This window comes from Notolepis coatsorum (genome assembly GCF_963971535.1).
Source record: "Notolepis coatsorum genome assembly, chromosome: 20".
Taxonomy (NCBI): Eukaryota; Metazoa; Chordata; class Actinopteri; order Aulopiformes; family Paralepididae; genus Notolepis; species Notolepis coatsorum.
In genome coordinates, this window is record NC_140184.1 from 25,829,202 (window position 1) to 25,847,705 (window position 18,504).

General features: G+C 40.7%; 1 protein-coding gene across 1 annotated transcript in view; it reads right to left on the reverse strand.

The window, feature by feature from the left end:
* The window catches only part of vegfd (vascular endothelial growth factor D), a 31,132-nt gene that overhangs the window by 10,307 nt on the left and 2,321 nt on the right, over positions 1-18,504 (reverse strand). Inside the window, exon 2 of the mRNA XM_084337537.1 lies at positions 5,055-5,289. Coding sequence (XP_084193663.1) covers positions 5,055-5,289 — 235 coding nt within the window. The remainder of the gene's footprint in view (positions 1-5,054; positions 5,290-18,504) is intronic.

An 18,504-nucleotide genomic window follows, 5' to 3' on the forward strand; every position in this document is an offset into this window, starting at 1 on the left:
ATGGTTAAACGTGACCATGTGCCCCCACAGTTGAAAACATTGTGCTAAAATGCCCTTTTTGAGTGTTGAAAATGAGAGGACGTGCCCATTGGTGCCCTTCCAATGGTCTAAACTTGACCATGTGCCCCGACGGTTAAATAATGTCACGAAAAAAGTGCCCTTTTGAGTGGAGAAAATTAGAGGACATGCCCTATTGGTGCCCCTCTAATGGTTAAACGTGAACATTTATGCTAAATATGGGGTATGCTTGGGGATAACTATATATAAAACGTTATACACTGTTATCTTCATTTTAAGGGTAAATTGGTTTTGCGGCTCCAGATTAATTTTAGTTTGTTGGAGGGGGGGGGGGGGGGGGGGGGGGGACTCTTTTGATAGTAAAGGTTGCTGACCCCTGCCCTAGAGCATGGCCCAGGGAGTGCTTAGTGTGGGGGTTTTTGTTTCACTTCAGGTGCATAAACAAATAAACAAACTTGAAACTTGCATCTGCACCTGCATCTGGGTCTCTGGGCAGAATAGTCAGCCAGGCTGGGGTCAAAGCCAGACACACACACACACGCACGCACGCATGCATCAACCTGTTCATTTCTGTAACTAGGGTGGATGGTACTGTAGGGCTGGGCGATTCTTGCTCAAATGTGAATCACGATTTTTTTCTCTCTAATAATTGAGATCACGATTCTCTCACACGATTCTTATTTTTTCAATAAAATAATTGATTGCACTCTTTCTTAAACAGACAACATAACATATCAAAGTGCTTGACTTAAACTTAACATAACATACATGAAAGTGCTTGACTTAAACTTAAAAGTCTATTGTAACATACAAAATAACTCAAGTCAGAATCGTCATCATTTAAAAAAGTTTACTTAACTTTTTTTTTTTATCTTTTTTAATAAAAAAAATCTTCATAATTTAGAAATGAGATTGCATAGGTCTATGAATCGAGATCGCAATTTTATTTCGAGTAATTGCCCAGCCCTAGTGGATGGCGTGACACTTTTATGCCACACGCTTAATAGTGATTTTTGAAAAAAATAAATATATTGATTATTGTAACGTGAGTCAAAGATGTGATACTGAGATACTTTCCTGGCATATTCATAAAATATAGCCAACGCTATCCACAAACACACATGAAAAAAAGGCTATTTGCAGAGAATTACGACAAGGGTGACTGGAGGGTTAAGTTTTAGACACACCCCCTCTTGAATGTTCAGATGCCAGATGGCTGTAACCCTGCATCCTACTGCTGTGTGAGGTAGGTAATACAGCAAGCTTTCTTTGAAGTTGAAAAAATTTAGTTTGTTTTACCAATTATGCATTACTAAATACTAATGTATGTACACTGCACGTGTTTTTATTGATGGCAGTATGTTTTAGCCTAGGCTAGTGTAGGCTAGCTTTATTACTACTGTAGCTAGCTAACTAAACAGGTACCTTGCTTAGCTGATTATATGCTATAATGCTAACCTGTGTTCTCAATTTAGAAATAAAGTGTACACATTACTTTAGGATAGTTTGCACAAAATATACCCATAGCACTTTAAAGTTCAGTGTGGATTGCTTTTTAAAGTTAATTTAAGAGTGGTAGTAAACTTAAAAGTGGGTTTAGCATTGGCCTATATTCTATGATTACAGAATGCCAAGGAGAGAGAGAAATCGGAAGAATGTTAAAAAGCATCTGAGAAATGCTGCGAGAGGCAGCTTCTCTTTGAAAAATTGGGTCCAAAGCAATAATAGTAAGGGAGGATATAAGGATACAGGTATGTATTTGTAAGTCCTCACTACTATCTACATGTACAAGCTGCTTGTCTCACAGAGCCATAGTTTGGATTATAACTGAGAATCTGGTGCTAACATGGTCTTTTTGGACAGAAAAATTTGTCTTAAACATTTAAATTGACCAACCATAGACCGTTTTTATTCCAATCAAGGCAAGAAGGCTAGTGGTAGTGCTATATGACATATTATTTTATAATACAATTATAACATTGTAGGCTACAGTACAAATATTATATACAGTACAATTACTATTATAAAACTAATATTATTTGCTCCACCTTAGATAAAGACAGTACAGACAATGAAGATGGAGATATTCACAAGGGAAATGGTGAAGAAGTGGAGGAAGGAGAAAATGCAGATGATTGTATGGAGAGAAACGATGAAGAAGTGGAGGAAAGAGAGAATGCAGATAATGCTATGGAGAGAGATGGTGAAGAAGTGGAGGAAGGAGAAAATGCAGATAATGCTATGGAGAGAGATGGTGAAGAAGTGGAGGAAGGAGAAAATGCAGATGATTGTATGGAGAGAAACAATGAAGAAGTGGAGGAAAGAGAGAATGCAGATAATGCTATGGAGAGAAATGATGGTGACACAACAACAAATAACTTGAATGCTCTCCTGTTGCCATTAAAATATCCCACTGATCCAGCCCATGTTCAGAAGCACAGCATAGACCACCACTCTGATAGATTTGTTGAGTTTTGTTGCTCTATTCTGAAGATAGGGAGGGGGAGGGAGAGAAAGAGAGGGAGAGAATGAGAGGACAGGATGAGAGAAGGAGAGTAAAGGACAGGAGGAGAGAAGGAGAGGAGAGGACAGGAGGAGAGAAGGAGTGGACAGGAGGAGAGAAGGGGAGTATAGGAGGAGAGAAGGGGAGTATAGGAGGAGAGAAGGGGAGTACAGGAGGAGAGAAGGGGAGTACAGGAGGAGAGAAGGGGAGTACAGGAGGAGAGAAGGGGAGTACAGGAGGAGAGAAGGGGAGTACAGGAGGAGAGTAGGGGAGTATAGGAGGAGAGAAGGGGAGGAGAGGACAGGAGGAGAGAAGGGGAGTACAGGAGGAGAGAAGGGGAGTACAGGAGGAGAGTAGGGGAGTATAGGAGGAGAGAAGGGGAGGAGAGGACAGGAGGAGAGAATGAGAGGAGAGGGGGAGTACAGGAGGAGAGGACATGAGGAGAGAAGGGGAGTACAGGAGGAGAGTAGGGGAGTATAGGAGGAGAGAAGGGGAGGAAAGGACAGGAGGAGATAATGAGAGGAGAGGGGGAGTACAGGAGGAGAGGACAGGAGGAAAGAAGGGGAGTACAGGAGGAGAGAAGGGGAGTATAGGAGGAGAGAAGGGGAGTACAGGAGGAGAGAAGGGGAGTATAAGAGGAGAGAAGGGGAGGAGAGGACAGGAGGTGAGAATGAGAGGAGAGGGGGAGTACAGGAGGAGAGGACATGAGGAGAGAAGGGGAGGAGAGGACAGGAGGTGAGAATGAGAGGAGAGGGGGAGTACAGGAGGAGAGGACATGAGGAGAGAAGGGGAGGAGAGAGAAAGGAAGAAGCTCAACGGCACTCGAATTAACTTTAACTGTTAAACTGTTTTATGAAATAAAAATGTTAAAGGTGTATTGTTCCCTGTGTGTTTTTATCATAGAGGTGTGGTTATACTATTAATCTGGATTGTCTATGTTATTCTAATGTTAATCTTAACACTTTAAGGACCAGCCACGAGTTTATACGTGTTACGGTGCCATGCGTTGTGGACCAGAGCCACGAGTTAACTCGTGGCGAGTTGTTATTGTTTTATTCCATAACAATAACGCTATTAACGTCCCCGATCGACTTGCAGGACCTACCCGCATATTTGATTTTCGAAACATGCAATACCGGCCAGATCCGCTTAGGGGCGCCATCGCTCCACTGCAGTATCATTGAGGGCGATTGAAAAAAAAAAAAATTACTGTCTGTGGGCGTTTCATATGAGCCTCGATCCCAGCCGAACATACTCAATCTTTGATCACGTTACCAAACGCAGATTTCAGCCTGGAATAATGGGATTTATGATCAGCCAATGGACATATCGATCTACCAGATTCCGATGACTAATGACGAAATGCTGCCGGTGATCACATGGGCTGACGGTAGGATACTATTCCCCCAAATTACAGCTGGATTGGACATTGTTTTAAAACGCAACGTGATCGATCAGTGAAAATGGCTACTTGAACGCACACTATTGCTAATCAATAATAGTAATCGGCGTCCCCCGCCGCCCCCATTTCATCCATAGATGCTCTGTAATAGTCCGGATGCTACGCAGTTTGTTTTATTTCATTCGTATATATACAGCAGAAATGGCGTTTGATATAACGTGACTAGCCTTTAGCCTACTGTATTATCTAGCTCCCCAGAAAAAAGACGAGGCGAAAACTGCGATAAACCTTATATTCACGGCGCTATAAAATGACAACCAACCGATGGATTTTTATTTTCTTTAAGCCATTATGAAGGCACGGTTTATGCACTCAAGTGACAATGAGAATGGACAGATAGCAATACTATAAAGTATATATATAGCTGTTAGAAAGTACATCGGTTTGTTGACAACGCTCGGTCCTCTGGACTATAAATCGCCGCAGGACTTTGGTCGCCAAAGTGTTAATCAAGGATGAAGACTATTTCACCATACATGACGCATCATAGCTTTTTGCTTACTGATGGGGTCCCATGTTGTGCAGTAGGTGCCCTTTTTTATTTTCGCCCCTGCCCTTCAAACAGCCTGAGTCCGCCCCTGGTTGTTGGTGTACTGGGTGGTTGTGACTGGGAGCGAAGTGCAAACTAAGGATTGCAAAGATGTTCTAGAACAAGATGCCCTTTCCATGTCCACCCATGCCGGTACCCACTGACAGAGTCCGTAATGGGAATGACTCCAATAGAGAATGCTGTGAATATTTGCAGCCCAATAGTAGGCCAAGAAATTGGGTAGTGCAAAACCTCCCTGCGATTTGGGTTTCAAAACGGCATTTCTATTTAACAGGGACAGCAAACGTATTCATTCAGCAACAAAACGAAAACAAAAACACCTAGTCTAACCATGGCCTTAGACTCGGACTTGACTCTGGCTCTTCTTTGGTGACTCAGACTTGGACTCGGACTCGGACTCCAACACTAGGGACTCGACACTTGAGACTCGACTCGGACTCGAGATTTAGTGACTCGACTACAACACTGACACAGTGACACACACTCAGTTTCATGTTCCGTAGACGTGTTTTGTAGCCAACCTTTAAGTATCTCCAGATTGTAGGAGTCGGCAGCGTAGCGTGTGGACCGGTGGGATCCTGCTGAAAGGGCGGCGGAAGGCGTACGGAGTTCAGTTTGAGATATCTGGGTTTCTGGCTGCTGCAGCTTCAAACGACACTTCCACAGCTTCCAGTCTGGGAAGTCTGTCAGCCTCAGCAGCTCGTCCAGGCTGGACGCTGACCTCACCTCTCGCTCCCACTGCTCCTGATTCAGCACCTGGGGGAACACATGTTATAGATCATTTGGAGTTTACCCCTTGTGTAGTGTTCGGGTCTGTGCAAGCTGTTTTCAATGTTTGCTAAAAGAGAAATTAAACAATTAATAGGTTTTTTCAACCTGAGACTCATTGGCCTTGGCTTGTTTTCTTTCTATCAAGTGTAAGAAGTGCAATATACACTCAGTAAAACTCTGTCCCTTATGTAGTGTGTAGACTAAATTAGTTATCATTTCCATACAATATTGTATAAATAAGTATAAATGTGTCTTTGTCAATTTGTTCAGTTCAAAGCAAATCAGTAGTGATGAAAACCTTGATTCATTTATATTTCTTCAAGATAGACATTTATTCCATCCAATCCATTATAGTGGATTTTCTTTTACAAAAACAAAATGTGTAAACAAAATCACAATCACAATAATGTTGTGGGCCCACTCTTCTTTGCGATACTAAGTAAACTGTACTTACTTACTTACCCATACCTCAAACGTCTTTTCCTCAAGCAGCACTTAAAGTGCTTTCAGTTTGTCATTTGCAGCCTATAATCTATGCTCACTCTGCATCTCCAACTATTGTACAGGCCTATGGGCTAATCATAATCATCCACTCCATAAATGTTGAAACTTTCTGTACAATTGAACAAATTAAGAACATTTTTTCTGGGACGGTCAGCACAGAAGCTACTGTATACCATTAATGCCTCCATACGTACGAGTACGGATATTTTGCAAAGTGCACATTTTCCTCTACGTTTGGGCCTGTCATCCACATATAAGCGGCATTTTTGGAAACGCATTTTAAATATCCGTTTCAGTGGATCCGTGTAGCCATGTTAAACGCATAGTCTAGAGCAGGGGTCGGCATGCGGCTCTTCAGCCACTCTGCAGTGGCTCTATAGGTTTGAAAAATTATAATAATATGGAAATAAATAACGGATATTTTTTATTAAATTTTATAAATTAAAAAGTGTTTAATATTTCATCAACTAAAATATACGCCACACCCCGCACCTCTCCCTGCCATCTGCAGGTGGCTAATCTTCAGTTTTGGACAGCCCAGTAAGTTAATCATGGACTCAGCGTGGACAGATTAATGTGGCGAGAAATTAGCGAACAACAAAAAAACTCGCCATTTAATAATATTTTTTTAACAAACTTAAACATTTTCTAAACACGTTTTATATTAACTTAATAAATAAACAAAAATGGAAAATGTACTTATGTCAACGAAAATGTCCAGTAGGCCTAACTAAATAACAGATAAGCGCATAAAACAAAACAACTAACTGTACTAACGACACTGAGTGTCGACACTACTGAGTATTTTAATGGGGCTATTATTATTATTATTATTATTATTATTATTATTATTATTATTATTATTATTATTATTATTATTATTATTATTATTATTATTATTATTATTATTATTATTATTATTATTATTATTATTATTATTATTATTATTATTATTATTTTGCAACAAGATATACATAGAACATAAATAGCCTGTCAGCCGGATTTTTATCCATGCAGGGATGGAGAATTTCACAAGCGCCTCTCTCCCCATCATATGTATATATTCACTGTTAGGATAGATTCTAAACAGTACTGTATATTTGCATATCGTATATGTCACAAATGTAAGGTATATGTACTATATACCTGTATGTCATGTATGTCCCTATGCCATAAATGTCATGATGTCATGTACGTTGCGTATGTCTTAAATGTCACTATGAATTGAAAATGGGGGACCCTAATGTAAACAAGACAAACGACTTTCTCTGGTCTGCATCCCAGGGCCGGATTAACGACCGGGCCGACCGGGCCGCGGCCCGTGGGCCTCTAGTGATGAGGGGCCTCAAAAAAAATAAAAATTATTTAAAAATAAATTTTCTTATTTATTTTTTTTGGAGGCCCCTCGTCACTAGAGGCCCCAACATTTATTTTAATTTTTTTTTAACTTTAATTTTTATTGTTTGAGGCCACTCGTCACTATAGAGGCCTTTTGGAGGCCCCTCGTCACAAGAGGCCCCACATTTAAAAAAAAAAGATTTTAACTTTAATTTTTAATTTTTTTGGAGGCCGCTCGTCACTCGAGGCCTTTTGGAGGCCCCTCGTCACTAGAGGCCTTTTGGAGGCCCCTCATCACTAGAGGCCCCAAATATTTGTTTATTTTTTTTTTACTTTTATTTTAAACATTTTTGGAGGCCCCTCGTCACTAGAGGCCCCACATTTTATTTTTATTTTTTTTCTTATTTTGGAGATCGATGTCATACTGTGACACTGAATGAAAACATATTTCATCAACTAAAATATTTTAGTCAACAAAAATATTTCATCAACTAAAATATACAGTACGTCACACCCTGCCGTCTGCAAGTGGCTAATCTTGAGTATTTTTTCTCCTCTTCATAAGAGTTTGAGGTTTTCCGTTTGAGGTAAAAACAGCAATAAAAAGTCAAAACTTGCATCTCCACATCCCAGCCCCGACGCCTGAATACTTTTACCAACGGATTTCCAGTTCTGCGTTCGCGTTCTGCGCTCTGATTGGCCACTGATGTTTCTGGTAGCGCCAATCGTGTGACGCCTCTTTCTTTCACTGGTTAAGCTTGGCACTCTTTCGAAGTTGGTTAAGGTTAGAGTTTGTCTTAGAGCAGGGCGATAGAACACCAGCCCTGATTCCATACTCTAACCTTAACCAACTTCAAAAGAGTCGCCTAAGAAACGTCAGTGGCCAATCAGATCGCAGAACGCGAACGCGGAAATGGAAATCCATTGGTAAAAGAATAGACACAGCCCCGACACGAATAAGGCAGATTTGGATCATTATTCATGACAGACAGCATGGACCCGTCGGTGCTGATAGCGGATATCATCGATCTCCCCCTAGTGACTAGGGCCCTAGGGGGCGACTAGGGGCCTCCACACTACAGAGATGCTTCCAGCTGCAGCCGTTCAGACCAGCGCTTACAAGCCCCGCACATACAAGCCCCGCACATAGCAACCCCTCGCTTCCATTGGCTGATTTTGGTGACGTGATAAAAATCATTAAAATGGTTGGCAATATCACATGGTTTGGTTAGGACAATTCCATATGACTCAACAAAAGGTGTACAGACATTGGATTTTCTACCCATAATTTGATTTAAAACATTCCATAGATTTTTACCATCATTTCTAACATCATATAACCATGGTTTAAAATATTCCCTTTTTCTCACCTTATTTAACTTTGTGACTTGATTACGTAAGGAACGGTACTTTTGTCTGTCATCTGCAGAACTGGAACACACTGATGCTTTTTTGGCTACAGTATGTCTCTCTCATTCATTAAAATTCATTAAAAGCTACTATCTATCCATGGGGCTGATTTGTTTCTGACATAAATAAGTCCAGTGCAACCTCTGGGTCATCCTCACAACATACCTCCTCCCAGTTTATACCCAACATTTCATTAATAAAACCTTCTACATTAAAACTCTTATATGACCGTGAGTGAAATTTCAGGGGAGCTCCCACAGACCGTAGTACAATATATACATACATGAAACACATATAACACTGTACATAACAGAATATTTTAAATAAAGTGCATGATGAGTGGTAACAGTGATTATCAAGTCCAGGTAAGTGCATGGTGCACGTGAGGGGACAGTCAATGAGCGTTTAACAGTCTGACTGCTTGGGGGAAAAAGCTGTTCTTAAATCTTTAACTCTTGGCATGTATGGACCGGTATCTCCTCCCTGAGGGAAGGAGCTGAAAGAGGTGATGTGCTGGGTGAGACTGGTCCTTGATGATACACTTGGAGCGGTGGAGGCAGCGGGAGGTGAAGACGGAGGTGATGTTTGATAGAGGAGTCCCGACAATCCTGCCTGCCGCCTTCACCACCCTCTGTAGAGCCTCTTGCTCTGCCTTTGTGCAGCTGGATAACCACACAGACTTCACACAGACTGTCTGTACAATACTGCTGTAGGCCTATAATACTTATGTAAATAAGTAAGGCAATTGAAATATATCTGCAGTACAGCTCAATACACACAATTGTTAAGGGGATGCAGACCAGAGAAAGACTTCCGTCTTGTTTACATCAGGGTCCCCCATTTTCAATTCATCATAAATGTACAGTTCCCTCCCCCTTGTATATATTTACTGTATGTCACAAATGTAACAGTACTGCATGGTCTGCATCCCCTTAACAATTGTGTGTATTGAGCTGTACTGCATTCTGCAATCTGTTAATAAAGTTTTCAATCAATCAATCAATAAATCAATAAATCAATAAATCAATCAATCAATCAATCAATCAATCGGTCACTGTACCCATTCTGCAATCTGTTAATAAAGTTTTCAATCAATCAATCAATCAATCAATCGGTCAGGTCACGTGTACCCATTCTACAATCTGTTAATAAAGTTTTCAATCAATCAATCAGGGCCTGTGGTCACGTGTACCCATTCGGCAATCTGTTAATAAAGTTTTCAATCAATCAATCAATCTGTTAATAAAGTTTTCAATCAATCAATCAATCAATCAATCAATCAATCAATCAATCAATCAATCCCGCAGTGCAACGTGACCCAAATCATACGGCAATCTGTTAATAAAGTTTTCAATCAATCAATCAATCAATCCCGCAGTGCAACGTGCAACGTGACCCAAAATCACGTGACCAAAATCAGCCAATGGAAGCGAGGGGTTGCTATGTGCGGGGCTTGTATGTGCGGGGCTTGTAAGCGCTGGTCTGAACGGCTGCAGCTGGATACTATTGACACTACACACTAGTAAAAAAAAATAAAAGAGATACGAAAAAAAAATATATAATCAGATCCTCATCCAGCGTTTACTTTCACAGCATCTATAGTGACTACTAGTATCATCTCATCTCTTCTCTATCTATTTTTATTAAATTTTTTGTATTGCAAATTGTTTGATAATGAGGGGTGAGAGACGTTGAGTCTACGTGACACTGACGTCCAGGTCCAGGGGTCACTGTCAGGTCAGGTCAGATCGCGAGAATTGCACTTGCAAGTTGATCAAGTAGGCTAAGACTCGTCTCAAGTAGTACTGTATGATCAATTGAGACTGTGACACTCAAAAAACATGGATAAAGAAGTAAAAAGGTGGGAAAGCGGAGCTGCTAAGTTAAAGTCTAAACAGGAAAGGGACAGAAAGAGCGCGTTACTTCGGCAAAGCATACCAACTATCGCTACTTTTTTCACCCCGTCAGGTAAGGAGGAGGATAGCCCCCTGGCTAGCACTAGTAGCAGCAACGTTAAAGAGGCTGAGCCAGGCGCCGCGGGCAGAGAGGACGAGAATGCTAACGTTGTTATTATTATTGATGCTAGCGACAGAGAAGAGGAAGCGGCAGCCTCTAGTTCAACTTCAGCCGGCCCACCACCACCAGTGGCTGACGCCAGTGCCACCTGTTCGTATACGCCCGCCACATCTCCACAGCCCAGCCCCAACACCAACACGAATGAGCTGGTTCCTCCTCCTAATACAAGCCTGGTATCCACTACAGTTGAAACAAATACAAGCCGGGGTTACTATTAGAGGAATTACGGTATTCTATATATTTTTTAAAGTGACATATAAAAACGCCACTGTGCGTGCATGCACGTGTGTGTGGGGGGGCCTCCACAAGAATCTGGCCCAGGGGCCTCTGAAGTCTTAATCTGGCCTTGCTGCATCCCCTTAACAATTGTGTGTATTGAGCCGTACTGTATTGCCATTCTGCAATTTGTTAAATAAAGTTTTCATTCATTCATTCATTCATTCATTCATTCATTCATTCATTCATTCATTCATTCATTCATTCATTCAGTCTGGCGGTTCAATCTGTCTGATGGCTGAATCTGTCTGATGGCGCACTGGAGTAGATAGAGAAACTATATGAAATATAGAAATACTGTAGATGCGTTCGTTAGAGAAAACAAATTTAAATAATATATGCCTGTGCTTATTCTATGTGCACTGCCAGCCAGCCTTAATGTGAAGGAGATATACACTTTAAATCTTGACAGAGAGAAGATAATCTCCAGATTCATATACAATTTAACACAAACGGTTCCAAAGATATTTATTGTTTGCTGGCATATTTTCACACCGCCAACAAAGTACTGGGTCCGTTGTCTCTTATTCGGATTTTCTGTCACATTAATTTACTTTTCAGTTGCTGCCGGCCTGCCGCCAATGAAAATCAGCTCACTACGCATGCTCAGACAGTTTTTCTTTTTTTTTATCCACTTTTTCTCCCATTTTCTATATTTTTTCCCATCCCAATTTCCCGCCCCCATCGCTTCCTGATTCTACTGCGCTGGCGCACCAACCGACCTGTAGGAGTCGCTGTCCACAACGTCCGATCCCCACCCATTAGTTTCCCACCCCCTAATACTGCCAATGTGTATTAGTACGGACGACCAGCTAAACTGAAAGCAATGTGGAGCGCTGGGCTCGAACAGGCGAACCCAGCGTCTCCAGTATTCGTGGTGAGCGCCTTGCCCACTGCACCACGTAGCCGCCCTCAGACAGTTTTTCTATGGTATTTGAGATGTCGCTTATCGCCATCTACTGGCCCAGCATGTTTGTTGGAGCAATTTATATGCGTTTCTGCGTTTACGTCTGGACGGAGGTATTTTTAAAAACCCTGCTGTGTGGACAAGGATTTTTTTTTAAACAGAGCCTGAAAATATCCGTTTGGCAAAATATCCATATCGGCCTACTGTGTGGACAGGGCTCTCACGTGGGAAAAATAACAACAAACTCGTAGTGACCCAACACCTACCAAGACACTTTATGTTGGCTTTTCTTTTAATTTGTCCCCCGTCCAAAACAAAGCAATCAGAGTTCCAGGAAAAGGTACAATGCCGTGTTCATCAAAATGATGAATTATACTGAAGAAATGCATTGTAGGTTTTGGATTTTTATTTTTATTTCACCAACCTTTAAGCGTGCTTTTGATCTGGCTCGATTGGTAGGACTTTCAAGGTGAGAAGATTCAAAAACAAGGTTTCACCTAATGATAACTGTAACACATCCAATTTGTATCTATACTTACTGAATGGGCTACGTAAACTTTTTTTTATTTGGCTTTCACGTGACGTCACAGCCATCTGTGGAGGTTCTGGAGGCAGAGAGCACTCTGGTGAGCACCTCCTGTAATACTGGAGGATATAATAGTTCTCCAGAATGAAGTCCGTAATGGGTTCTGCCTGGATCCAATCAATCCCGTCCTCTTTCTGATTTGGTTAGTGTGCAAAAAGCTATCCTACCAGAAGAGGGCGACACTTGCGTAGCAAGCAACGCAGGGAAACCGCATGGTCATGATTGTACATGCAGCACTTTCCAAACATCTGCCCTTCGCCCAACCATTTCATCTATCACCATTAACCCTTTCACTACCACACTACATACTGTTAACCCTTTCACTACCACACTACAGACTGTTAGTGTGTGGTGTGGTGTAGTAGTGTAGTGTGGTAGTGAACGGGTTAACCATTTGTAGTGCGGCCGTGAACGGGTTAACCCCTTGTAGTGTGGCGGTGAAGGGGTTAACACAAGTATGCAATAGACCAAGTGCCTTACAGTATCATGTGCTATACCTACTGTAGCCTATATTAATGTGACGGTCTGAGGAGTATGCTGAAATTCAGCTGTTGTAGCGTGTGCTGTAGTGAGGAGTGACTCCTCAGGGCTTGATGTTACACTCATTAGTCAAAGTCCAATTATTAACAGCTGCCTGCGAGAGCTTGTGTGTGTGTGTGTGTGTGTGTGTGTGTGTGTGTGTGTGTGTGTGTGTGTGTGTGTGTGTGTGTGTGTGTGTGTGTGTGTGTGTGTGCTTTCTATCTTCATTGCTTCCTCTACTGTCATGACCTCAGTGTTGTGTTGTACTAGTTTACTAGCTTGAACCCATGCAGTCAGTTATTGATATTAGCAAAACACTGCAACAGAATGTCAACTTCGGTCCATTTAGAATGTTTATGTTGTCAAGTTGTAACGTCTACATCTTGATCAAAGAAAGTGCAGTACCCACTATGCACCCAATAGCATATGCACACGTACACAAACACACACACACACACGCACGCACGCACGCACACACACACACACACACACACACACACACACACACACACACACACACACACACACACACACACACACACACACACACACACACACACACACACACACATGCACACAGGGTTATTATAGTTTTGTATATTTCATTTTTTCTCTTTTTTTCCCAGCTTTGTATTTATTGTTTAACATTTTTCAGTTTTAGTTCAGTTTTTTATTAATTTCAGTATTAGTTTTAGTTTTTTCTGCTTTATTTATTATAATACGGGTGGTATGTGTCAGGGGCAAGATTCAAGAAGTCCAGAATAGGTATTGTGTGATACGAATAGTCAATTGACTCACAGTCATGTAGCCATCCCAGTCTCAATGAACAAGATGCACCTCCTCAAACTTGCTGTGACAAATTTGACCAAATTGACAAACACTAAAATATTGAAGATACTTTATATATTTACTTTATATATATTTAAGATGTTTTCTGTATATTTATATTTTATAAGCAGACACATACACTCAGTCTGTGTATCCTTGGCATGGACCCATAGAGATGGAAACAGCTGTGTAAGGAGGATTAATTGAAGGCAGAAAACCACATTTCCCATAAATCACCTGTCACGCTGCTCTAAAAAGACAAGGTTCCCATGATGATGTGAACCAGACCATATTAAACACTGGAATACAGAATACCAAACCTGTACACTGGTAGAGCTTTGGATTAAATAAACAAATACATGTTTAAACCCGCTCCACAGTACATCAAAATTAGGTTTCAATATTTCAGGGCTGGTACAGACTAGAGCGTGTACTTTGCATTGCCTAACTAGCTGGAGCTGCGGGCAACCAGTAAGAACAGTGGCGCCAGAGGCAGGGGTCCAAGGGGCCATTGCCCCACACTTTTTGAGAGCGGTTTGTATGCAACACTTTTTATGTTACTGTATCCACACAAATGCCCCTATATTACAACATTTACAGTAAAGAGGTGTTTCAATCATTCTCTAGACAAATGACCCTGTATTGCAACATTTACAGTAAAGAGATGTTTCAATCATTCTCTACAAATGACCCTGTATTGCAACATTTACAGTAAAGATATGTTTCAATTGTTCTCTAGACAAATCCCCCTATATTAAAACATTTACAGTAAAGAGATGTTTCAATCATTCTCTAGACAAATTACCCTGTATTGCAACATTTACAGTAAAGAGATGTTTCAATCATTCTCTTCTAGACAAATGCCCCTATATTACAACATTTACAGTAAAGATATGTTTAAATCATTCTCTAGACAAATGCCCCTATATTACAACATTTACAGTAAAGAGATGTTTCAATCATTCTCTAGAAGACAAATTACCCTGTATTGCAACATTTACAGTAAAGAGATGTTTCAATCATAGGCAAATGTCCCTATATTGCAACATTTACAGTAAACATATGTTTCAATCATAGACAAATGTCCCTATATTGCAACATTTATAGTAAAAATATGTTTCAATCATTCTCTAGAGACAAATGTCCCTATATTGCAAAAATAAAATCCACATATATCCCATTGCAACACATATTTCACCAACACATCCGAGCACTTCGCAAGGACTATTTATATTGTTTGAAATGTAGTTTTGTTAGTGCATCAAGTTCAATGATCAAGTTATGTCAAGCGATTACTTTCCAAACACTGGTCGCCATTGAACGTTTGTGTCATTGTGAAAAGTTTTATCCGTTTTCAGCGTCTTTAGTCTTCCCTATACGGTATTTCCTCAGTCAGCTGCAGGATATTTCCTCATTTCCCTATGTGGACATTTATTACGCGTATGAAAACTGGATGTGTGTTTTGGAGAGCATGTGTCAGCTAAACTTAGGCTAAAAGATTGACAGGCGTCATGACTGCAACTGCTGTGAAAGTTCTATGGAAACGTTATTCAGGGTGAGTTAAAAAGGTACTGCCCTGGCCTCAACGTCTGCCGTGGTGTGAGTCTATTTTGTTGACTGGTAGGTTGTGCATTTCTCTGATATTGATTGTGTAATAATCTGAAGCCTGTTGCTATTTGGCTGTATGTGCACTCATGCAATATTTTAGCCTGCGTTGATATGTGTGGACTGGTCGTTGTACAATTTCTCTCTGGTTCATTGTAGTTGTGAATGTCTTACTGTGAGAGTGCCGAGACCCAGAACTGAAGCCTTAGAAGACTGTAATGTACCGGGCACTATTTAGTATTTAGTTTCAATTACCAGTCAAGTTGGATTCAAGAAGAGACTAAGAAAAGCTGTAATGCAGAAAGAGATTGATTTTGGTTAAGTCTAATCTGTGTCTGATGAATGAATTCTTGTGTTGGGTTATGTATTAATTTGGAATGTCTTTGTCTAATGGTTATGAGGAATATTAGTATATGGAATGTCAAGCTGTTTTTGAACAAGTTTTAGTTTTCTCTGAGATGTTTCCGTTTGTTGTTTTATTGATATTTGTTGTTTTATTGATATTTGATTTGTACTATATGTTTGTATATTTGTTATTGTTCTATATTTGTTTGTATGTCTGATTTTGATTTGTTTATTGTTCTATATTTGTTTGTATATTTTATTGGTGTTTTATTGATATTTGTTTTATTTTATGTTGTTTTATTGATTATTCTTGTTTGGTTTTTATATGTTTGTATCCAGACCCTAGGAAGAATAGTCGCTGCTAAGGCAGTGACTAATGGGGATCTGAAATAAAGAAGAAAAAAATAAATGTGCTGTGTGACTATGAGTGCACCAGTTCCAACTTCATAACCAGGACCCGACTCATGAAGGCAACAGCATACAAGAGTAACGTTGTTTGATATTATGTAGCTTATGCAACTATTTGTATCCGAAGCCAATTCTATCTCTATGTAAACCTAGAGGTCTCTCTTGTTGTAAGGGAGGTCAAACGTTTTTCTGCCAGCACTGAAAATGTTTTATATATATATATATATTATTTTTTTATATTTATTTAAATAGCATATTCCACCTCTGAAAGATGATCTACAACATAAAGAAAAAATTGTAAAGTTAGTTTTTAGTGGCGAAATAAAATAAGAACAATTTTGTTACCGGAGCTTCCTGTAATCACTTGACCCGGCAGTAAACTTGCCAGTTAAATGGTACCTTTTTAGTGAACCAGTGCGCGTATATTCATATAATCAAACGCAGGAAATGGGGCTGGATTGGACACACCCTGAGAAAACCATCCTCCAACACAACCAGGCAGGAAGACCCAGAAACAGCTGGAGAAGGTCTGTCGAGGCGGATCTCAAGGAAGAAAGAACATCATGGAAGGAAGCAGAGAAAATCGCCCAACACCGAACCAGCTGGAGAGAGTTCATGAATGACCTATGCTCCCCAAAGAGCAAAAGGGTTTAAGTCAAGTTATGTCAAGTGCGCGTGTATTACCGGTTCTAAAGCAAAACAGGTTACTATTTGTGTAAAAAGTTTTACTTTTTTATATGTATACACTCTAGGAAGGCCTAGAGGTAAAGAGGTCGGCCAGTGAGCTGGTGACTGAAGGGTATTACATTTTTTTTTTTTGTATTTTATTTTTGTATTATTTTTTAAACAAACACATAAACAAACATGCATGGTATTACATCTACGGTGCCCATCTCTTCCTAAGTGCCCTTGAGCAAGGCACTGAACCCCAAAACTGCTCCAAGGCGCTGCACTGTGGAGCGACCCGGCGCTCTGACCTCTGATGAAATGTATATCTGTGGGGGACTGTGTGTCACTAGGAGGGATAGGCAAAAAGACACATTTCAGTCTTCTCTACAACCTTCTTAAATTAAAGTTATCTTTGAAAACAACTGGTTTGAATGATGTCCACGCGTCATTTATATTAATCAATCACGGAGGCAGCAAGAATACTCAGGCCTCGACTCGGACACTGCACCGTGCTGGATTCCAAATACTTGACGGTGTACCCATCACCTTTTGGTTAAAAACTCAAAAGTCCAAAACAGAAAGAATAATGCGATTTCACATGATTGTAGTCAAGATTTTGGGAAACATCTGGATGCAAAAACCTTGTTGTTGGCTTCTATTTAAGGGGAGTAGCCATTTGAACAAAAAACACGATTTTGACAGGCATTTCTCCAAACAATCATCAACGACAACCAACATGGGTTGACTACAATTTGAGTGGTTGTTTGATCTACCAATTGAAAGTATGGCTTGGGACTTTGGCTTTTTGTGAGGGGAGTGGCTGAACATTTTCATTTAAGTGTAGCTGGGTGCTGATGTGTGGAACGTTTTCAACCATATTTAAACAAAAGTACCTCTAAATAATAATAATCAGTTGATAATTAATATGTTTTGTAATGATTCCTATGTTGTGGTAAAGTGTATGACAATGACTTAGTCCCCCTAGATATTTTATATCAGACCCAATAACTTGTTTGTGTTAAAAAAAAAAGACGAAAATTCCATCAACACGACAAATTAGCATAATACAACCTGGCTTATAAATGTAAAGAAATTGCTCTGTTGAGCCCTTCAGGTTACTTTAAAACTATTCAAATACCTTTATATGAGTTAAGGGGCGGCTACGTGGCGCAGTGGGCAAGACGCTCGCAACGAATGCTGGAGACTGGGCTCGAACAGGATGCCTCCTGTTCGAGCCCCGCTCTCCACATTGCTTTCAGTTTAGCTGGTCGTCCACAGTAATACACATTGGCCGTATTACGGGGAGGGAAACTGAAGGGTGGGGATCGGGCGTTGTGGACAGCGACTCCTACAGGTCGGTTGGTGCGCCTGCGCAGTAGAATCAAGAAGCGACGGGGGCGGGGCCCCTCCAAAGCCCAGACCCCCGACGCTGAAAGATCGAGCCGCGCAGGTGAAAAGATGCGACGGCTGTTACCTCGAGTATCGGAGGGGACTCGTGCTATGTATGACTTAGTCCACATTGCAGCCGGCTTGTGGGAGGCAAGAAACAACGTTCGAAGACAGGGGAGGGTTGAATTGGACGATATGAAAATTGGGATGGGAGAAAAATAGAAAATGGGAGAAAAAGTGGATACAAAAAAAACTTTATATGAGTTAAAAAGCACCCAGGTGTCATTTTAGTTTAGAAGCAGTGCATGGCGGAGCTCCCATTGTGATTACATTATGGCAG